The sequence below is a fragment of the Ipomoea nil genome, unplaced genomic scaffold (genome assembly GCF_001879475.1).
Source record: "Ipomoea nil cultivar Tokyo-kokei standard unplaced genomic scaffold, Asagao_1.1 scaffold1509, whole genome shotgun sequence".
In the NCBI taxonomy this organism is placed as follows: domain Eukaryota; kingdom Viridiplantae; phylum Streptophyta; class Magnoliopsida; order Solanales; family Convolvulaceae; genus Ipomoea; species Ipomoea nil.
Window position 1 is genome coordinate 2657372 of NW_017617937.1, and position 23632 is coordinate 2681003.

The window sequence follows — 23632 nt, forward strand, 5'->3', positions numbered from 1 at the left end:
TCTTGCACAAGTTTTTCATTGGCTGATTTTTTATTTTTATTTTTTAAAAAAATAGTTGATGAGACTATAATTTATACGGAGTTCATATATTCATTGAGATCAAAATCAAAATTTATTTTTGAAGAAATTTTGTAGATGATATAGCAAGCAATTAAGCCCCAAACAAACCAAACATCTTATTTGTATTTCAAATGGCTGTCATTAGGCAACGTGAGCTCCCCTTCTACCACCGGAAACCCCCCATTTTTCGTCGCTACAAAAAAAACCACATGCGGGTCCCACGATGTTTTTGGTAATGCCTATGATCCAATCATACCTTTTCACGTGTCAAGACTATATCCATACATAAACTACCTCCTGCAAAAAATCTATCTCTCTGCTGCGCCGTCCTCCACGTCATCTGAGCTCTTTTTCTGGCCTCGACGTGGGCTGTTACACGCCGTTGATCAAGCTCGACGTACCTCTGACCGTTGATTTTCCAAGAAAAAAATGCTTGTGGCCACCGAAATTTAGAGGCCATATATATTTATTATATTTTCTCGGACACCTCTTTTACATGTGAGAATCTCTGGAAGTTAACTTCACCGGAATCTTGAATCTCCGTCGCTGGAATCACATTGAATTGTCGTTCCTCGATATATTTCTTCAGGTATGTGTTGGTGTTCTTCTTCTTTGCTGTCTTATTGTCTGTGATTTATGTACTGTGTAATTGTTTATATCGCATGAATTATTGCCTAAAAAAATGTAATATGTGCTGAGGAATCGTACTATATAGTCTGTGTTCTACTATATGATCTGGGAATAACTTGTTGCATTACCCAAAAGATCAAAGCTTTGAAAGGCAAGCTTCTGATGAATCATATCCAGAAACTAAATTTGGTGAGCTCTGTTGCTTGTTTCTATGGGGGTTTAGTAGATGAAGAGAACTAGGATTCTGAATTTAAGGTTAGGGTTTTTGATGTTGCAGTGGGTTTAGGAGATCAAGGGTTTCTGTTTGGTAATTAAGTTCATGTTTTCCACTTATCAAATCCTGTGTGTAGTTTATGAACCTGTTAGGGTCCTCTTTTCTGTTATATAAAATATAAATGTATATATATGCTATGGTTTAGCCGGTCAGCTATAGGCCACATAGACTGATTTACCTCATTGTGGTCCTTTGCTGGTTAAGGTCACAAGGCTGAGATTTAATTATCTTGTGCACACCCTCAGTAGTGGTTGCTGGTTTCCCTCGTCACAAAAAATATTAGACTTGTAGTTGTGATGGGCTATTTCTTTCAATTTGGTATAGAACCAGGCAAAAGATTCTATCTTTCAATTGAGACGGAACACACCCTTCAATTCTCTTGTTTATGAGCTTGCTGATTGTTGAGCTGTGAGAAGTTTAAATGTTCTTGTCAAGATTATATCAATATACTATCTTAGTAGCTCTCCCAATAATTATTTGGGGTTAAAGTTTTCGGCTTTCTTGATCTGCATGCCATAATGGGATAATAATGGCGTTATTGTGGCAGGACATACTAGGGTTGAAGAGAGCCCTTTGTTCATTGCATATTTTTCTTACTACCTATGGGAGTTGTGACTGTTTCCAGCTCTGCTGCGCGTAGTCTCAGAGGATTCAACAACAGATTTTCTGCTCGTTTATGCCCGCTTAAAGGACCATTCATATTATCATTCAAAACCGATAAGACCAAAAATGCAGCCTTAGTTTCTCCAAAAGAATCTGAATCTTTACTTATACAGTATTCAAAAGACGATGAAAAGAGGCTTGGACAAGCCTCGTCGAAGCTTTCTGCAGGTAGAGTGTGTGGCGTTATCTCCACCGATGAAGCCTCCCCGAGCACCATAGAATTGGATTACAATGAAGCTGCTGCGAAACTGGAGAAACTGTACAAGTCTAGTCCAGAAACTGGAGATCGTACTGTGAAGAGAGGCCGAGGAAGGAGAAAGAGGATTGGAGAAGGCAATGAAGAAGCGGAGAAAGAAAACATTATAAGGAACCCGAAGAAGAAGGCTAAGCGATTGAGTCTTGATAAGAGGATTACGCTGAGAAGGAAAAAGGAAGGCGAATTGTTGGTTGCTTCGATATCCCAGAAACAACAGCACAGGGAGGCAACTACTAATGATGAAAAGATCGATATGCTTGTTAGAGAATACTCTATCGGTACAAATTTAGTGACCTTAGACTGGAAGAAGATGAAAATTCCACCAGTCCTTTCATCATCTGAGCATTCCTGGCTCTTTAAACTAATGCAGCCTATGAAGGTAAGTGGAAAAACGGATTTGTATTGATCAAAACGCTAAGGTTTTGCTACATATATAGTGATGTTTTTCTTGCTGTCAACATTTAGGCAATCTTTCAAGTTAAGGAAAATCTGCAAAACGATCTTGGACGAGAACCAACTGATGTCGAAATAGCTGAAGCAACAAATATAGATGTCGTTCAGCTAAGGAAAACATTAGAAGTCGGGCAAGCTGCAAGAAACAAATTGATCAAGGTACGTTTTCAAGTCTGATTGTTATGTAAATCTGACTGTTACACGAGTTTAAGGTTTGGAAAAATCCATAACTCTGCTTGTAATAATGTTTTTGTGTTTTTTTTTGCAGCACAATCTGCGCCTTGTTATGTTTGTCGTCAACAAATATTTTCAAGACTTTGCTAGTAGTCCGAGGTTCCAAGACCTGTGCCAAGCAGGCGTGAAGGGCCTTATAACAGCCATTGATCGATTTGAACCCAAAAGGAAGTTCCGCCTCTCAACATATGGCCTGTTTTGGATCAGACACGCAATTATACGCTCCATCACTCTCTCCAGCTTCACTAAGGTCTCCTTTGGACTTGAATCGGTATGATCATATGACTGTTAAGTTTCATCCATTTTCGTGCAATTATATAAAGCTGCATTGTAAACAAAATCATACATTAATGTCTGTCTGGGAATGATGGATATATACAGTCATACAGAACACAGTAAATAGTAAATACTAATAGATAAAGAAAACATGCAATTCAGGTGAGAGCGGAAATTCAGAAGGCGAAAATGGAGCTGCTGGTGAAGCTACAAAGGATGCCAACAGAGAATGAGGTGACAGAAAGAGTTGGAATCTCCCGGGAGAGATATCACGAAGTTATGAAAGTTTCGAAGCCCGTCTTATCCCTCAATGCAAAGCACAAGACAACGCAGGAAGAGCTCATCGACGGCATCACTGATGTGGATGATGTTGAAGGCGATAAGCGCAAGCATCCCGCTCTTCTCAGACTCGCCCTCGATGATGTGGTAACTTCTTTTATACTTTTATCGCTCTGATATCAATTTATATATTGCTCTGATACCAAATTAAACTATGTGTTCTGTCAAATATTTTGACAGCTTGATTCTCTGAAGCCGAAAGAAAGTCTGGTGATGAGACAAAGATACGGTCTTGATGGAAAGGGCGACAGAACGCTGGGAGAAATTGCAGGAAATTTAAACATTTCGAGAGAGATGGTTAGGAAGCATGAAGTGAAGGCTCTGATGAAGCTTAAGCATCCTGCTCGAGTGGATTACCTTCGCAGATACATTTTCTAAATGTCTCAACAAATTATATATGTCCTGTATATTAACTAATCATTATATATATATATGTTTATAGTTACCGGTATTATATCATAGTAGTACTGTAATACTTGTAATTCACATTAATTATAGATTCGCAGTAGATTAAAAATACAAGAATTTGAATGTTAAGTTTGCAGATTTGAAATTGTTTTAATATTTTGATGTGAAGATGAATCTGACGCTGCCACGTTTCATGCATGGCGGAATGCCACGTAGCTCCGTGGCTCCATGCAGGACGACACGTATCACGTCGGATTATATTATGCTTTCCGTTCCCTTATCTTCCGGCCTTTATCAGATGCACACGAACTGCATGAACATCCGCCATTAATCATATCAAATTTTTTTCCGAGGAAGTATTTGCCGGATCTATTTGAAACGCGGACGGAAAAAATGGTGAAATTAGCGTCGGCGAGAGAGTGCCGGGTATACGGGCCGGGGTTATCGGGGAGCAGATCGGAATACATGAACGCCGGCTTGTATGTGTTCTCCACGATTGTACTGCTGTGCGGTTTCGCGGCGGAGCTGTCGCGGGAGCCGAAATCGGGGCTAGTTCTCTTGCTCATAGCTTTCGCGCTCATCGCCGTAGTGAATTTCCACGATCTTTTGGCTCACCTCGCCGGCTTCGATTTCCGGCTGTCGTTGTTCGGCTACGATACGCAGCTCGCCCTCGTCGAGTTCGCCGCGCCGCTGCTTCACATCCTCGGCTGCCTCTGCTCTTTCCTCGGAATCCTTTTCCTCTTCATCCAGGTTCTTTTTTCCCTTAAATTTCTCATAGATTGTTCCATCTCTGTCTTCCTTAATTTATATCTTCATCGCTTTCTGGGCGGCATTGAAATAAATGCAGGACGAAAAGGGGAATTATGGGTACTATGAACTGGAGAATCAAGGTTTAAGGCTGTTGATTGCGGGGCCTACACTGTGGGTGCTGGGTTCAATCCTGAATTCATGTCAGATATACGAGCGAGCCGGCGGGCATATGCAGATTCTGCAACAAAGCATCCACATTCCGTTTCTGATCGGGAGTTTGCTGTTTCTGGTGGGAGCAATTCTTAATCTCACTGGCAAACACCACCATTCTCCACTCATATACCATACTTTCCGATCATTACTGGTAATAATTAGAATAAATTTCATTTCAATTCCCTAGTTAAGATGAAGATTTTAGATATTGATTGCAATATAATGCAGGGGGGGACGTGGGTGAGGGTGGGGATATGCGGGAGCACGGTGCTATTTGTGGGGGGTTTAGCGAACGTGGTGAAAGTGTTCAACATACAGCAGATGAGTGGAATGATGAGGCTGGAGAAGCTGAGGGGCGGAGCGCATGAGCGATTGATGCACGAAAGAGAAGGCGGATTGCCGCTTATTGTAGACGATGCGGCAGAGAAGCAGAGGTGGAGAATAAGGCCGCCGCATGAGGAGTGGCAACCGGCGCCGGCAGCTCCGGTTTCCGCTCCGACTCCGTACAAGGATGTTCTTGTCGGGAATGTTTGAACACTTATGTATGCATCCCCACACCTCTTATAGCCTTAGATTAGATTGTTATTGGAGTTTTGTTTGGACAAATTATTTTTAGCCCTACTCTCAATGTTTATTTATACTTTTTTTTTTTTTAAGTTTTTGTATTTAACTAAAAATTACGAAATACCAAATCCAACGGAGGGACTAGGGTGTTTGTGTTGGTGTATATATAAACCCTACAATATGAGGAGGGAAAATGACTTAAATGTGAAGGAAGATACATGTATTTTTCAAAATGTAATTGGTTATATTTGTGGACAAAAATATGAAAATGACTTGTTTAGGACATGTATTTGATGTCAGATCATAAATGCAAGTCCTATTTACGATTTTATTTATTTATTTATTTTTTAAAAAAATTTGATCGCCGTCGACACCTCTCTAGCGAAAAGAAGGCCACTGGTTACCTTTTCCTTCGCTGGAGAAATCGGTGTCGCTGGTTGCTGGCGACCACATTTAAAAAAAAAAAAAAAAGTAAAATCGCTAATTGCTGATTGTCAAATAAAAATATTGAGAGATAGTTCTCACTTCAATTTGTTGTGTGATTTGAATATTCTCTTTTAAAGCTGTCAATGCGGGCTGGCGAGGCGGGCTAAAAGTCCACCAAGAATACGGGCCTAGGTAGGGGCATCCCGCCCCGTCCCCGCTGAAGCCCACTTGTTTTTTTTTTTTTTTTTTTTTAATCATGTTGTAAACACAAAAAAGTAAACTTTGTATATATTCATAAAATTTCGTGTACAGCGTGTGTATAATTCAATGCAGGTACAAAATCTCTGTCTAGTCCTCTGATTCTTCACTAATGTTATCTACTGAAGTGCCCCCGGGATTCAAGTAGCGTAGCCTCCGGGATTCAATTGGCGCGTGCCTCCGGGACTCAAATGGCGTAGCTTTCGGGATCCAATTGGCGTGACTTTCAACAACGAACGTCAAGAATTTAGAAATAATCAACCAATGGATTCAAATTGCCTGCAAAATCAACAAAAATGCCTTCAAGTCTTCAAGCGTTCTTCAATGCCGTTATCTATTGAAGTGTCTCCGGGATTCAAATAGCGTAGCCTCCGGGATTCAAGTGGCGCGTGCCTCCGGGATTTAAACGGCGTAGCTTCCGGGATTCAAATGGCGTGATCTTCAACAGCAAACGTTAAGCTCCGAAGCAATCAACTAAAAAGGCTTCAAGTTGCTTCAAGATCCTTTAAAACCTGCAAAAAATGTCTTCAATGTCTTTAATTCTTCAAGATCTTCAAATGCCTTCAAAAGAGCTCTCAAATCTTCAAGCCTTCAAATTGTCAAGTGTTCTTCAATGCCTTCAAGCTCTCAAGTCTTCAAGTTGTTCTCAATGTATTTAAGGTGTGATTTGAAGAATGGAATTGAGGCTCTATTTATAGTGAAGTTTGTAACTAAAATCCCTCAACAAACTCCACTAATATTTATTTAATTAAATTAATTAATTATCTACTAAAATGAACCTTACCAAAATCAAGTCTAAATTCATTATTCTATCATCTAATTCAAATTCAAATTAAATTATAATTATTTAATTCAAATATAATAAAATCATATTATATTTAAATTATAATTATAATTATAATTCAATTATGAAATGGACTTGGACCAATTAATTAATTAATTTAATAGCCCAAATCAAATTTACTTGGACTAATTAAATTAATTTAATTATCATAGCCCAATTAATTAAATTGGACTAATGATCAACTCCGAAATTGGGCTCAATAATGATTTAATCGGTCCACTTGTCAGCTTCAAATTTTCTGTGTCTACACATGTGTTTCTAAAATCTAAGTTCTAATGTGACTATGTTAATAACTTAATTGCTATCTACTTAAAACACTTATTCATAAGAAAATAACATAAATTCGTTCATCACATCATAACAACAACGACACCAATAGGGGTAAGTATAATTATCGAAAAATCGATAACTGAACCGATCAATAATTTCGGTTATATGTTATAAGGTAAAAAAAAATTGATTATTCAGCTATTCGGTTATGAAGGTGTAATAACCGCGATCATTGTATAACCGACACTATTATTTATATATATATATATATATATATATATATATATATATATATAACTATTAAAAAAAAAAAGGCGTGCTGGCGGGTGCGGGCAAAAAGGTTCGTTTTTAAAACGGGCTTAAAAAACACGAGCCCACAATGCCCTTTTGGTGGCCGGGGCGGAAGCCCGACGGGCTAAGCCCATTTTGACGGCTCTACTCTCTTTGTGAATAAATTCCTCAAGTAATTAATATGATTGACTTTATTAATTATATTTTTAATATTTTAAAAATTTTCATGGTATTAATAAATACTTGATAAATAAATATACAGTATTATTTTGTATTATAACTTTGATATTTAATTAAAAAATAATTCACAAAAAAGATAATAGACAATGCAGTGGATATAATCAATTGCTGAATTTGAATGTAAAATATTTTTACATTGGAGAAAAATAAAGACAACATATCTAATAAAATTATTTATCTTAATTAATTTATTGATAATGACTAATTTTTTTTTTTTTTTGTAATAAAGACATTAGGGACAATGTAGCGAATATAATCAATTGATGAATTTAAATAAAGAATTTTTATATTGGAGAAAAATAAAGACAATATAACTAATGAAATTATTTTTCTTATTTTTTTTTTTGAATGCTACTAGCTCTATTACATTGTAGTATCTGTTCTTATTTAATTTATCGATAATGAATAATTTTTTTGAATAAAGACATTATAGACACATAATTCTAAATTAAAAAAATACATATGTATTATTTTTTGTTGTAGCTACTAAATTATTATTTATAATTTAATAAGAGTAAAATAGAGTACTAATTATGTCAATTTTAATTGGGAGGAGTTCAAACCTAAGACCTTTCTTATTGAAATCAATCAATAAGTTAATGGTGAACTAACAAAAATTAACGGAAAATATAATATTTAACGAAAAAATTAACAAATAACCATATTCATTAAGGATCAATTATGAAATCTTAAGAAAAATTCAAAATTTAATTAATCTGAACCATTTATTTGATTAAAAAATTTGACCATCATTTTTTATATTCATTATGGTATTATAGGCCTAACTTATTTGGACTCTTATTAGTATAGTAAATTGAAAAATTTGACCGTTATTTTTTTGGGCCCTTATTAGTATAGTAAATTATAAAAGGATAAAAATTTAAATGAATTATTAATTATGAGATAAGACAAAATACCAAAAAACTTTGTAGTGGTGTGACATAATTCTAATTCTACCAAAATTAGAATTTGCTCAAATTTTGTGTAAATTCCGGAGTATATTTATATTGAGCTCCCAAAGCGGATGTTGTTCGTCACTAAAAAGTTCTGAATTTATCTTTATTTTCACGGCGGAAAAGAGGAAGAAGCATATAGCTGAGCTCTTCGTACTTCCGTTCTTCGAACCCTAAAGCCATTAGAACATCCGCGTTCTCTTCATAACTCAGGTACAGATTCTCCAATTCTCTTCTTTTTCATGTGGTGACCTAATTCAATTCCTTCGTCCCGTTTATATGTTTTTTGTTGTTGATTCTATGCTTAAGACTGATAATTGTGAGATTGGCACCGGTTTGCTTGCTTGATTTTGAAATTTTACCGGAATTCCTTTATTTTATTTTTTCGTTTTGCTCCCAGAGGGAGTACAACTCTCTCTTCATTCTTCAATTCTTGGTTTCGTTTATTTTTGTTTTATGAATGTTTTGAGTGGAGGAGGGAGGGGTTTGTATGGGGTCTTGATGATACAGTTAAGTGTATTTCTTCTATAAGGATTACTGTATCTCTCATATGGAGTAACTTGTTTGGTTTTGCTGGCAACAGCCCTCTATCACCTTTTATGCTATCTTTTATTAATATACATGATTGGACTAGGGTTTTGAGAGAATGAAGGCTAAAGAGTTTGATTTGGTTTAAATGAGTATATGAAACTTGAAATCTTTAGACATGCTCAATTAATGAAAAGACAGCTGCATTGTGTTTTATGTTTTGCTCTTATTGCTTTTTTATGGTCTACAATTGCAAGAGGGGAGTATATGAGTTATCCGTCTCGTCTTTTGATGTAGGTTTGGTGTATGCAGAATGTCGTCTGTGTCTACTCAGCCTCAGTTTCGGTATACGCAGCCCCCATCCAAGGTTCTCCATTTAAGAAATTTACCGTGGGAATGCACGGAGGAGGAGCTGATTGAATTGGGGAAACCATTCGGTAGAGTTGTCAATACAAAGTGCAATGTTGGAGCAAATAGAAATCAAGCATTTATAGAATTTGTAAGTTTATGGTTTCCTATCTCCTTATTCTCTATCTGTAATCATTATGAGAATTGAGAAGTCATTTTTCTATTTATATTCTGAAATTCCTGTTTATTCATCTTGATGATTGTAGGCAGAACAAAACCAAGCTATTGCAATGATATCATATTATGCTTCATCCTCAGAGCCAGCTCAGGTACGGGGGAAAACAGTGTACCTACAATATTCCAACAGGCAAGAGATAGTGAACAACAAAACCACTGCGGATGTTGCTGGAAATGTACTGTTAGTGACAATTGAGGGAAATGATGCACGCCTTGTCAGCATTGATGTTTTGCACTTGGTAAGTAATTATGCCTTGCACACTGTGGTTCGAAGTAAAATACTTTCAACAGAATACACTTTCTCATTGCTATGGTCCTTAGGTTGTAGTACGAAACAACCTCTTGTTTAGCATTTTTTGACATGAATGCGAATGTATCAGCAGGCCAATGCCAAGGAAATATCTTCAATGGCAGCTTATTGCATCGGGAAAATGAGCAAATGTGTGTTTGTCTCCTTTCTCTTTTGCTTACCACTGCTCTTTCTTCCCTTCTCATCTAACTATCCTGAGTTTCTTGGAGTGTGGGATACTCTCTTTTCATTTCTAATATGTATTGAACTCCCTTACATAAACATGAAGGGGATGCTAAGATTCTCTTTTGAAGCAAAACCCTTAATGTGTAATTAATATAGGGCACTGCCATTAAACAATTGCTCCTGCTTTGGTTGCATGGAGTTATTCCAAAACCCTTAATGTGTAATTAATATAGGGCACTGCCATTAAACAATTGCTCCTGCTTTGGTTGCATGGAGTTATTCTTGGGATATGCAAAGGTCTTTTAGGAAACTACATTTCTGTTCATGTTTGAACCATAACTCTAGATGAAATGAACTTATCATCTGCCACTGTGTTTCCAAAAAATTCATAACCTGGCCATCTCCTGTATTCCTATCCTTTTTTTCCGGAAGTATTAATTCTACTTGAATTTATTTACATCCATACACGTATCACTTACCAAAGTTTTAATCCTTCATCTGCACCCTTTTTTTTTTTTTTGTTAAATACATTTATAGCCTATGGGTGTAAAACGTGTTACTACACTTGCCCTTTCATGTGATGGAGCTTTTATAGTATTTTGTTAAATATATGTGAATCAATGAATGATAAGGTGTCATTGAAATTTGGTTGTCCCTTGTACTAAATTATTTTCCAAAAATACACAATGATGTTGGATGTCTTTAGGGTTTTACCAAAAATTATATCACATGCTGCTGGTTATTTATTGGACTAGTTTGGCTTGATATTGTGAACTCTGAAAAGGAATGAGCTTTAATTGTTTCCTGTAAAAACCCCTGAGGTCAAGCACTTCTTTCTTATATCTTTTGAAGGAGTGGTTGGCGAGGAAAACCCAGCAATCAAGAACCACCTTTATTCCCAGAAGCTGAGGATGAATAAGTTAGGTTCTATACTTTTTCATGAGGACATGGAGAGTCCTTTGTTGACTAACTTAGCCACCAGTGTTCTTTTCTATTCTTTTAGTTGTTACCCGTTTATGGGGTTGTTTGTGTTGGGGACATATTATTGATGTTATAAATAAACTTATATTCTCCCCAAAATAAATTCAATTCTTTAGCATATTATTATGATGTTCAATGATGTGGTTGATAAGAATATTGGCAATTTTCCTTCAAGAGATCATGATGGAAATATATAGGACTTTCATTTTCTTCCAGATATGTTTATTATGAATGCCTTTTTAATAAGTTATGATTATCAATGCTATTATGTTTTCCAGGTGTTTTCAGCTTTCGGATTTGTGCATAAGATCACTACATTTGAAAAGACTGCTGGATTTCAGGTGTGTATATTTTGGGATAATCAATGTGTTTATAATGCGTTTGTCTTTCCCTGTTTCTAGGCTACAACTTCACTCTGATGCTTTTTTTCTTCAGGCTCTGGTGCAATTCTCTAATGCAGAAACTGCTACTTCTGCAAAGGATGCCCTTGATGGAAGAAGCATTCCTAGGTGATGTTATTGACCCCTAGCTGTAGAGATGTTGATCATTTACATTATGGCCAGATGCCTATTAAGAGCCTTTATTAATAATCTCCTAGAGGGATACATGATTGTTTCTCGCCCCATTCCTTCTCGTCTTATATTCATTCGACTATTTGAGATCGCCCTTCACATTCTTTACAGTTTTGGTCCTGCTGATTGCTACTACTAGGGTCATTTAGCTTTTAGCTGTGAGAGGAAACTTTTCAGTACTAACTAATGTGTGCTGGAAGAGATATTGGCTTAATTTGTGGTGTTAAGAAATTGATAGATGGCATACTTAAGGTCTTCAAGCTAAATGATATATGTACCTGAAGAAGTAATTATTTTTTTACTATATTAGAGTAGAGTGCTGCATTACAAATTAATGTTATGCCGTGAAAAGAAAGTATGCCAAGAAAGGAAATGATAAATCTTGACCATTTGTATTTAAAACCATTCGTAATTGTTGTACACATGATATTAATCCTTGATGTGTTGAGCAGTTTAGGGCTGACTTTGCCTTTTGGTGTTGATCAGCTATTTAATTCCAGATCTTGGACCATGTTCCCTCAAAATCACATATTCTGCTCACACTGATTTGAGCGTAAAGTTTCAGAGTCATCGTAGCAGGTAAAAGAGTAACTTGCATGTAGTTTCAATCGAGTACCTCTACTTTTATTGTTTTTGCATTTTACTTAAATGGTGATTATCATTCTGACTCATCAAAAAATGTTTTATCATTTTGTCCCTTAATCTTGTGTCGGGTTTTGTTTTAGGGACTATACCAATCCTCACCTTCCTGTTGCTTCCTCAGCTATAGATGCAAGTGGTCAGGTAAGCTTTCTATGATACTTGAAGTAGTGAGGCAGATAATTTATTAGTATGATGGGTTATTAGTATTTGCATATGGAGACTAGAAACTGGTAGGATAAAGAAGTATCTGATTCAGTTGAGTGTTCCAAATATTTTTGGAAAATATTAACAGATATGAGAGGGCCGGAGTAATTTTTCCTATTGCTTATGATTGATAGGCTAGTAAAAAATTGTTCCAGAACTGTTACCTCAGTTTCCTTATTTTGATTTCTGTGTTCATTGTTGTAATTGCAGTTCACTGTTGGTCTAGATGGAAAGAAACTGGATCCCGAGAGTAACGTTCTTCTTGCTGCTATTGAAAACATGCAATATGCAGTTACCGTGGATGTCCTGCATACAGTAAATACTTAAATCCATTCTGGAAATTATTCAATAATCCTACTTTCTATTTTATTTATTGCTCTCGTGTTTTCTTCGTGTCAGGTTTTTTCAGCGTTTGGGCCTGTCCTAAAAATTGCCATGTTCGATAAGAATGGGGGTCTTCAGGCTTTGGTCCAATATCCTGGTAAGATTAATCCTTAAACCTTAATAATCTCCATTTGTTATGACTCGTTAGTTTTCATTTTTTAAGGTAAGATAAATTTAAAAGGCATTTGGTTCACAGATGTCCAGACAGCTGTTGCTGCAAAGGATGCCTTGGAAGGACACTGCATATATGAAGGAGGATTTTGCAAGCTTCATATTACTTATTCTCGGCACACTGATCTCAGTATAAAGGTAACATCATTAATGTTTAGTTTTACTTAATAAACACACTTTCTGGTTAAGCTAAAGATTTCATATTACTAATTTCAGGTCAACAATGATCGGGGCAGAGATTATACCATGCCAAGCGCTCCCATATTGAGCTCTCAACCCTCGGTGCTTTTGGGACAGCAACAATCTCCAACCGGAGGTCCTGGTGTTCATCCATACAATGCAACTCAGTACGCTTCAGCTCCTCAGGCTGCTTCTGCGTGGAACTTTGTCAGTGGTGCAGGGCCCCCACCTATGTCCATGCAGCAGATGCACAATCCCCAATACATGGCACCTGCAAATGTGCACAACCAAAACAGACCCGCCATGCCTCCATATCAGCTCCGATAGCAATGACTGGCTCAGAGAAGTCGTTAGTTTTCCTGAACAAAGCTGTAACCAAATATGGAATCTTTCATCAGCTTAAACTGATACTCATTTATGTTTCCACCCTTTTCTTCAGAAGTTTATGTAAGGGCATATTATTGCCAACTGATGTTATTGTAGGCTTCATACTGTTAAAGTGTTAAGAAAGAAAATGCTGGTCTTATTCAGAAAATTTTTGTGTATTTTGCATCCAAATTGCTTGCTCAGTAAGAAGATGCTTTTATAATTAGATAAATTTTACATTGTGGAAGAACAAAACAGTGATTGGAGGAAATGGTTCAAACTTTCCTGTTACAAACGGGCTCTAATGCTTTATAATTAGATGATGCTATCAACAGCAACTTAGATGTGGTTAGTTCCACAGTCTTATACTCTTATTCATGATGTCTCAGACAGCTAGCTGCTCTGAAGCGTGAGCAAGAGATTTGAGATTGCAGTTGATCAATGCTTGTACAAAGTAGCAAGTTTCATCTTTAGTGTTCCCCGGAGGTACATCTACCACAAACGATTCGATCACCAGAGTTGCAGGTGTTCCATCAACCACCTCTGGATGGAGAGATAGGATGGAAGAGTAGTTCTGAAAAATAATAATAATAATTAAGAAGAAGAGTGAAAAGGGAGAAGAAATAGGGTAGCTAAGAGTATGGTGTGGTTGGAGTGATCCATGTTGGAAAATAGTCCAAACGTCAACTCGCGATCTGGAAGCCTTTTAAGAAGCACGGACACTACGTCAACCATACACCCGTAGTGTCCGTGCTTCTTAAAAGGCTTCCAGATCGTGGGCGTTGGTACTATTTTCCAACAATCCATTCATCTAACCGCTGTCCTAATAAGAAATAGAAATAGAAATGAATGAATAATACCGTGAGCCTATGATCTCCCCCAACAATCCTGACACTGAGGATATGGTGGTCGTCATCAAGGAGCTCCAATCTTTCAGTGCTTGTGGTGGCGGGAAGCCCTGATCTCACATCAACTTCTCTAACACTCCCAATCTCAACGTTTCCATGCACAATGCACCTCCTCACAAATGGCTTGTACGTCTGTGGCTCATCAAATCTCCTAACCAATGACCACACCTTTTTTTTTTTTTTTTTTTTTTTTTTGTTTCAGAAAAAAAAAATAAAAAATCAAAAGCTCGAAATAAAGTTTGTTAGGCCTGAACTATCTGGTCAGAAATTTAAGGATTATTAAACCAAAATATTCAATCAATAAAAAAGCCTTACAGAATTGCATAAATGATAAATCTAACAACAAATTCAATTCATTTGGATGGATAAAGTAAGATAAAATCTAGGTAGCAGGGCGATGACACAATCAGGAAATGGAATGCAAACAGAGACGAGAGAAGAGAGAAGAGAACGAACGAGATGAAGAGGTGCTCTGATGTGCTTGATGAGAAACGAAGTGCATTGATTCTCTGCGGCCTCGTGCCTATGGTGCTTCCTTATGTACTCTCTTTCACTGCCGCTGTATCCATCTTCCTTCATCTTCACTTCCGTCGCCGGACTCTGACCTACCCCCATCTCTCACCTCACTTTGATATATTTTTAATATTAGAAAAGGTTTACTTTTCCCGCTTCAATCACTTCCCCTCTATTTATAAACCCATCCAATTACCACCTATTATGGTATCAGGTGTGTATGGGAATAGGAGTGAATCAAATATTTAGTAATGGTTATGAGTTTTTGTAATAGTATTACTCTATAATGGGAATAAAGATTTTAAAAATACAAAAATAAAAATTCAAGGCAATTGATTTTAATATAATAACATCTGAAGCACTAATATGAACAAAAATTTAAGAACACTAATTCAAACTTAAAAATCATATTACCAATAAAATGTAATGATACACTTTATAATTATGGAATAGAGTTTTTAATTAAATGGGTAATCAAATTCTATAGTTGTGCCAAGCACCTTGTGTTCAGTGACATGTAGTGATGTCCATGTGGGAGATCATGAGATCGAGTCTCAATGAAGGTGTTATTGACTCTATGTGCTTCATTAAGTTGAGAAAATATATTTTAAAAAATTATCAACCAAATACTAACTATGATTTTGATTCTCATATACTCGCTTAGCTTATTTGCCATCCCAATTCTTTGTTTTTACCCACTGTGCCACTATTGTTCTGTCTCCCCATCGCTTCTACACTTTAGCGCACAAAAAGGCCACTCGAGCTACCTGCCTATTATTTTATTGTTTGATGTTTGTATTGACATTATCCTTACAAGTAGCACCTCACTTTTTTTAATCAATTTTTGCCTATTAAAATATTTTTGGACCAATTTTTATTTATGCTAAAATTTAACCTTTTCATCTTCTTGATTATGCTAAACTTGTGATTAAAACAAATGTACAATAAATATATTTTTTTATTTAGCATCATCACCTCTAAGTAATTTTCAAATTTCAACTAATCTCAAGTTGATTTGTTACCTGACTTTGACTTGAATATGATTTTAGTGGGGATGACCTTGTCATTTAGATTAAGAACAATTACTTATAATTCCTCCATCTCATTTTATCTGTCATACTTACTATTTATTGGTCAAAACAATTCTTTCTTCTCTGCTTATTTTTATTAACATTTTTTTTATAAATTTTAAATTTGATTTTTTTTGTGTTTAATAATACTTTTAATGTAGTTCCTAAATATATTAATATTACGGAGTACATACTAATTCTATTATGAAAAAATATATTATAAATAATTTCAGTCAAACATCATTAACCGAACCCGAAATAATTCACATAACCTAGAAACTGCATAGTGACAGACTAACATCATATAGGACTGATTATGGAAAACAATGTTTAATGCTCCGTACTAGCAATTGTTATATCGTGCACCAGAGTACACAATGCATTGTGCGCCCTAAAAATTTAATGTTTCACATGTACATAATTGTATAGTAGAATACACACAAACTCTTAACATAGTACATAATACACATAAACTATTAACATAGTACAAATAAAATCTTAACATAGTACACATAAACTCTTAACATAATACGCATAAACTCTCAATGTAATACACACACTTTTAACATAATGCATTGTGCACCCTGGTCCACAATATAATCTGCCCCGTACTAGTGTACAAACTACAAACTATAAAGTCGTCCCCAAAGCTGAGAATCTAATGGTCTCAAATACATTAAGTCATTAATGTATCAACAGAATTTGGACATCTGTATGGAGAACATTGTCAATTTTGGTCTGTGGATTATAAGACTTGCAGAAATTGGATGGTTTACTCCAAAAATCTATTATCCCGCCGTCCTTTGACTAAATTAAGCTGTCCCATTAAATACATGGGGTCCACTTTACGGATAATCTCGACTCTAGGAGAACTGTTAATTAATTCACTCAATACCAGCACACGTGCAATACATGTACTTACTACCACTTTACGTCTACCGTTAAATACAACAGCAGATAAATCATTATATGCAGGGCAGGGTAAAGGCATACTTGACTTGATTAATGAACTTTAACCAAACACCTTTATTAAACTACATCCCGCTGGTTATGTTTTAACTGATCAGATATTAACTCTACAGAAGGGGAGAAACACAAACCATCACAAGCAGATACACCAGGTCCAAATACAGACGAAAACAAGAACATTAAATTATAAAGAGAAAATGAAAAATGAATAAACAAATAACTGCAGCATGGCAGCCTCCATTGCGTTGAAACCAGCTGCTGGTGCATCGAGCTAAGCTAGCACTTTGCACGAGATTGCCTACATAATTTAAAAATTATGTGCAGGTGAAGTCGACAAGCTCTTTGCTTCCTGTTGGCTTACCTCAGGCTCCGCCTTCTTGTGATGGAACTTCACCACGATGCAGGTGATATTGTCAGCACTGCCACGGGTAAAAGCAGTCTCCGTCAGCTTCCTCGCAGCTGCTTCGGGTGATTCTTCCGACTCTGCTAGTGAAACGGCATCCTGTAGCAGTGTGCAAAATTGCATCAGCAAAACTTCAGAACAATAGTGAAAGCTAGGAAGGCACCTCTAAAAACCATTGTGTGGCTATTACCTCATTGGGTACTACATCCCAGAGTCCATCACTAGCCAGGACAAGCAATTCTAATTCTTCATCAATGACTTCTTCCTGTAAAATTGGGAAGACAAAATGGTGATCTACAAACAAAACATGATTTGGCTATGTTCTGGTGAGAGTGAGACTGCAAAGTCATCATAGTAGTCTAGTTTTAATATATATTTTCTTCTATGAGCTACTTCATGATTATTCGTTCACATCCGCACATGGATGCATGCAGACGCACACCAAACACGTACAGTTTGAACTCAATTCATAAACAGGTTGCCTAAGTAGCAAGTGGAATTAAATTGCATGCCAGTCCAATTTTGACAGCCAGCTCCTCTCTAAAGTTACCATTGGTGATTGGACAGGCAAAAAAAGGAAAATTGTTTGAAGCTTCCTAAAATATTTCAGATGAGTACTTCTACTCGCACATTCCAAATATTGAATTATCAGCTGAAACACAAGTTATTACCTGAATCTCAGGTTCAGCCACAACATATTGCTTCAGCATTCGATTACCAAAGGCACGGGACATTGCCAAGACTCCTCCAACTCTCCAAGTGCCTATTAAGTATTGCAAAACAAAAATATTTTACATATTAGAATATCAAACAGTTATACACAAATTAGATGTTTTTTCAACATGTTCAACTAATTCTCCCCTACATTTTTTCCATTTATTACTTAAACCTTTCCCTAATTGTGAGCCAGTTCAAGTCTACAACGCTACTAGGTTCATTAACCACACCCCAACAGATGATCTTAAAAAATGATAAGCTTATTCTCTTCCTTTGATACATGGAGAGAGAATCAATTGAAGAGCATCTTGACCCCCATCTATTAATGGTACTTATTCACATCGCAGATTCTCAGCACTTGGCTTGCGAAAGGAACCAACATATGGCACTCTGAAATGCAATAATTAGGCATGCAAGTCCCAATCTAAAATATCAGTCAGAGGTGCCTCCCAAACCTCCCACCCACACAAAAAGACATGATCCTGAAATACATATTTCTTGTTTCCGAATGGAAGCAGCACACATGCACAATTATACAGCAAGATCATTAAACTAAAGTTACTTGCAGCAAGGTTGTTTATGGTTAATAGCATCCTAAAAAGCTGAAAGGAAAAGGAAAGAGTAGAAAAAACCTGGTTAAGTATACATTTGCAGTAGAAATAGTTCTTACCTGCCCACATAATAACACCTCCAGCATTTTCAATCCTCTTTCTCTCATCACTTCTATTTGGTTTATGATCCTGAGAGAGAGGAATTGCTGTCCAGAATTTGAGATGAAAAGAGATACTTGTTAAGAACCTATAGCCAAAATCCTAATCACATTTCTACCAAGGAAACAACAATAATTATTAACTACAATTGGAGCAGTCTTAAAGTAGGTGTTTGTGTACAGAGAAGATACTGTCAAATTAATTAACTATATGTTACATCGATTATAGACAACATTTTGGACGCAAGAAATATGATAACGAATCATCTTCCTAAAAAATGGTTAAACTTGGTGAATGACCATGAATTTTGGAAGTGGTATGTTTCTTCAAGTCCCACATTGTGAAAATTACCTTGAATACCTATCAGTTTAGGTTAGAATCCCATTAAATCAAGTCTATTTTCAGCTTGCATCTGTTTAACGTGATTAAGTTCTAAGACCAGGTAAACTATGTTAGCACGCTCATCTCCTAGACAAATAATCTCCTAACTACCTCATTTACCCAGTAATCATCTACCTTATTTTGTAACTTTGCTAATTTTGTGGATGGATAATGTCTTACTTTACACTATAGTGCTCTTTATAACTTCACCTAAATATCAGCCAATTGTCTTCAACCAAACAAAAACAAATACCCTTCTTCGTCCATTCAGTCCCTTCATTTTCTTTTCTGGGGCTTTACCACAATTAAGCTGTTTTATTGCCCATTTAGTGAGTGCACACTAAATAGAAGACCTGTTGAATCCTGAGGGATAACTGCTATAAAACCTCTGGCACCAAAGAGGGGTGGAATTTATCCTTACAGTCAGCTTTATTTTCAGGTTTCTGTGTTCTTGATCATTCCACCATATTTTCCCAACAGGAGGAACCAACTAATGCTTCACTTTTTTTGTTTCTGAATGTGAACCATAAGCAATTAAGCATTAAATTGCCTTTTAAGTTGATCCAGCTTAAAGAAAGGAAAGTCCTGACAGAATTAATATATTGGTATTTCTGAACAACTAAAATACCAAAAATATGTATGCATATACATACAAGGAAAAGTCATGTGGTAAGAATCTGAAAATACCTTTTCCTTTTTTTGACACAATGGTTCTTGAATCACCAACGTTGGCAACATATAGATGATTCCCAACCAGAACTGCTGTTGATGCAGTAGAACCATCATCACGGAGAGAATCTTTTTCAGACTCCAAAAAATCCCTATCAGTCTGTTGATATGTTTCACCTGCAATAAAATAATTCTATTGCTACCCAATTTCTTAGTAGAAACAAGACATCCATGCATAGCCCAATTTCAGTTATTACACTTGATGCTCTATGCCATTATAGGAAGCTATACTACACTCTTGCGCATGCAAAGAATCCTACTTTACAACTGTATCACATATAGTGCAATCTAAAATATAGAAGAAAGACTGTGAATATGAAATCTAAGTATAACTTACTTATAGCATGTTTAGTGTTTGTTACGAACTCTGGATGCTTCATCAGATTCTGAAAGAGATTTTGCTTTAAATACTCTGCTGCACGTGAACCCCCATGGCCTGCAGTACCACACAAAGATCATTACTAAAACCGGCTTCCCAAGCTCTTGCCTCTCCAGAATAACACACAAAGCAGACCATGTCGAAAGATAGAGAAAGTTCAACAGAGTTGCTAACTTGATAATGCAGAGACCTCTATCAGCTTCTGGATAAAAAATCCAGTGTCAGCTAAAGCTACTTATTAATTACTGTGGATTCTATCTGACGACAAGAGATACCAACTCTCTAGCCATTTTAAAATTCAATATGTACCCGTCAGTTAACGGTATGTCATTATACTATTATAGAAAGATCTACCAACCCCTCTCATGTTCAGATTATTAAATATCCTTCCATGAATGATCAAAGCTTGTTGAACTGTGAATTTCAGCCAGGTCATCCATCAACAGTGATATTCATGCATGCATAAACCATGAAATGTACCAATTCTGAGGAAGTCAATTTTATTTCACTTATAGCATTCATGCTAGAAAAAAGAGCTAAAGAAACTATAGTTACCAACTCTAGAAATAACAAGGAAGATTTAAAAAATAAATCTTCTAACCATCAAATATCCCAAACAAACAAATTGTCTTTCCATCAATCTTGGAAGTCTTAATATCATAAAAATCCTCCATGCTTGCTCTCTTTCCTCGGAAGCTAGAATAACCACAACTCAACCTTGCATCTTCACTGCCAAGCACAAAGGAAATGAAATTAAGTACAGATACATCCTGAGAATATGAAAGTTCGCAGTGCATAAATTAAGGCAGGAAATAAATGAAAGTTGTGCACTGAAACAGGGGCTTCATGAAGAAAGCAATCATTAATGCCATGCATAATGTACTTGAAAAATATACTTTAGTATCTCACATGAAAATATCATTTAGTATCTCACAAGTGCAAGCAAGAAAAAGAATATAACAAAAATAAACCTTATCAAAATCAATCACCTCTTCCATCCTCCACTGGCATAGCCACCGTCATCATCCTTCTCAGGTTTAACATCTTGTTTAGCCATTGAACTAGTATCTGCCATCATCTTTCTTCTTGTTGTAACTCTACAATCCCAAATATTATAGCTTATGTTTCTAGTTGCAATCAAAATTGGAACAAAGTTATTAAACTGCCTTCCCACTGCATATCTCACAATCCGTGGAGCTTGAAAAATCCCAAATTGTCCAGCTTCAACAACCACAGATCCCAAGCAACTAGTGCATACCATCTAAATCAATTACATCAGCTATAAGTGAATGCCATGACTCAGACTCTGTCAACAGAAAGCATAGTTTCAATTGATAGATTCCGGAGCAATGGTAACCAACCAACCAAGCAGCAACAAATCCATGAAATATATATATATATATATATATATATATATATATATATATATAATAAATATTTCTTTTTTCCTCTATGATTTTCACAATAATAATAAAATAATACTCCGTCCTATCTTTTATGATCGTTAAAATGACTGAAAATCTTATCACATTTTATATTCTATTACATTCTATTCGCATTCCATATAAAGGTCATACACTCTAGACACAATGCGACTATGTTTTTAAAAAATTTAGAAAAGCTAAAGCTGAAGAGAAACACGGATCTGATCTTACTCTCAAAGGAGTCGACTCCTTGAACCTCGAGTACACAGACCGAAAAGCAGATCCGAGTCGATGATTAGCAATCCAAAAATAAAAAACGGTTTTAAACAATCATAACAAACAACACATATCGGAAAACCTCAGATCGATCCCCGCAACATGCAGCAGGTTGAGCTGAACAGTAATCGGACCCAACCGGAAGATCGCAGAATATCCGAATCCAATACTACACCAATCAGCTCAAACTCTCCACAATCATCAACCAAAAACAAAAATAAGCACAGAAAACCAAAAAACGAAAAGAAGATCGGTCGCCGAGAGCTCCGAAACCCTAGAAATGCAAATCCGGCGCGGCGATCGCAGATAAATATGGAAAGACGGAACGAGGCAAGGATGGAATGTGTGTCGCTGTTGTGAAGCGGCGAAAGAGATAGAGAGAGAGAGAGAGAGACTTACTCAGATACACGAGAGAGACCGCGAGCTGTTGAAGCTTTGGAAGTGAGTAGTGACCGAAGAGAAAGATGCAACGTGGCAGTCCTCATGCATCTGCTGCCTGCTCCGCTCTGCTCATTCAAAGGTACAATAACACTCTGCTCCATGGCCCCCACCTAAAGCTCGCATATATTTTTATATATTTAATGACTGGATCCTAGTAAGTAGTACTTACTGTATTCTGCCTTTGACCTATAGATTCGTTCGTATGCATAATATAATAAATAATAATCAATTATATTCTTTTTAGTTTTTACTCCTGTTGCCAAAAGTTACTTCATACGGACTACATCATAAACTACGTCATTATCCTGTATTTATTTATTTTGTTTGATTAGTTTAATTTTTTAAAAATAATTCTTAGTTGATTTTTGCATTTAATATATATGTTTAAGAGCAATTTCAGTAGGAGTAAATTTTTTTTGATGGTTTTAAAATGTCAATTAAGAGAGAAAGAGGAAATAAAAAATAAAAGTGTGACGCAAAAAGAAAGAAAAAAAAAACAAAGTAATTAACGCGCTAGACAATACGTGCCCGGCTGGGCGCTGTATGCATGAAACGTGCCCAGCTACACCTCACTTCTCTACTTTCTCTCTTCTATGTAACCCACAAAAAAAATCAATCTCTTGCATGCAGCCCCCAAATCTTCTCTCTCCTACACATAAGGTATGTTCTCCTAAAAAACTTAGCACAAACTACTAGAGCATCCATATCAGTTAAGAATTTTATTAGGTTTTTGTCATTCCATGTAGGAAAGAGAGGGAGGAAGAAAGCGGAAGCAAAAAAAAAAAAAAAAAAAAAAAAAAAAAAAACGCTGACAGTTCAAGAAAAATAATAAACAGATGGTCATTTACGCGCCAGCTAGGCGCAGGTGCGCGAAACACGCACATGCCATGTTATTCTCAGATCAATGCTATCAGCAGAGAATCCACAAAAATACATAACTTCAAATCAGGCCTAAATTGTCTTAACGAGGAAGTTGTTTCTTGAGCATGACAACTTTCTCTTCTCACCACTTCCTTAGAGAAAACTTCTACGCCATTGTATACCCATTCATTTTTAACGTGTCATATCCCTCGCAAGTCACAACATATAACATATGTAGCTTGCCAAGGAATTTTCCCCATTTGTCCCCCTCTAGTATATGGCCACCAGCCAGCACAATAGCAAGGAATGGGCACAATCGTCCTTTGGGTCCCCTCTAGTATATGGCCACCAGCCAGCACAA

General features: G+C 36.4%; 3 protein-coding genes and 1 pseudogene across 6 annotated transcripts; 2 read left to right on the plus strand and 2 right to left on the minus strand.

Moving 5' to 3' along the window:
• Positions 1-386: 386 nt before the first annotated feature.
• Positions 387-18624, plus strand: LOC109188925 (RNA polymerase sigma factor sigE, chloroplastic/mitochondrial-like). 3 transcript variants are annotated; one of them, XM_019339578.1, is made up of 7 exons: positions 387-650; positions 1517-2262; positions 2349-2495; positions 2605-2841; positions 3009-3272; positions 3366-3584; positions 18614-18624. In XM_019339578.1, the coding sequence occupies exons 2-6, from the start codon at positions 1567-1569 to the stop codon at positions 3561-3563; spliced, it is 1542 nt and encodes a 513-aa protein (XP_019195123.1). In that variant the 5' UTR covers positions 387-650; positions 1517-1566; the 3' UTR covers positions 3564-3584; positions 18614-18624. The 3 variants fall into 3 exon arrangements, with proteins under 3 accessions (XP_019195123.1, XP_019195124.1, XP_019195122.1); XM_019339579.1 differs by lacking the exon at positions 18614-18624 and having other exon boundaries at positions 551-650; positions 2605-2820; positions 3366-3713; XM_019339577.1 differs by lacking the exon at positions 18614-18624 and having other exon boundaries at positions 552-650; positions 3366-3713.
• LOC109188930 lies at positions 3725-13588 on the plus strand (annotated as a pseudogene).
• On the minus strand, positions 13678-15064 carry LOC109188929 (abscisic acid receptor PYL8-like). Its single transcript, XM_019339587.1, has 3 exons — positions 14855-15064; positions 14351-14566; positions 13678-14064 (listed from the first exon to the last, which is right to left on the minus strand). The coding sequence occupies exons 1-3, from the start codon at positions 15011-15013 to the stop codon at positions 13876-13878; spliced, it is 564 nt and encodes a 187-aa protein (XP_019195132.1). The 5' UTR covers positions 15014-15064; the 3' UTR covers positions 13678-13875.
• On the minus strand, positions 16980-22467 carry LOC109188926 (probable protein phosphatase 2C 76). Of its 2 annotated transcripts, XM_019339581.1 has the most exons (10): positions 22369-22467; positions 21259-21575; positions 20871-20998; positions 20228-20326; positions 19849-20007; positions 18741-18827; positions 18025-18116; positions 17544-17618; positions 17312-17452; positions 16980-17248 (listed from the first exon to the last, which is right to left on the minus strand). In XM_019339581.1, exons 2-10 carry the CDS (start codon positions 21528-21530, stop codon positions 17222-17224), a joined length of 1080 nt encoding a protein of 359 aa, XP_019195126.1. In that variant the 5' UTR covers positions 21531-21575; positions 22369-22467; the 3' UTR covers positions 16980-17221. The 2 variants fall into 2 exon arrangements, with proteins under 2 accessions (XP_019195126.1, XP_019195125.1); XM_019339580.1 differs by having other exon boundaries at positions 16980-17452.
• Positions 22468-23632: the final 1165 nt, after the last annotated feature.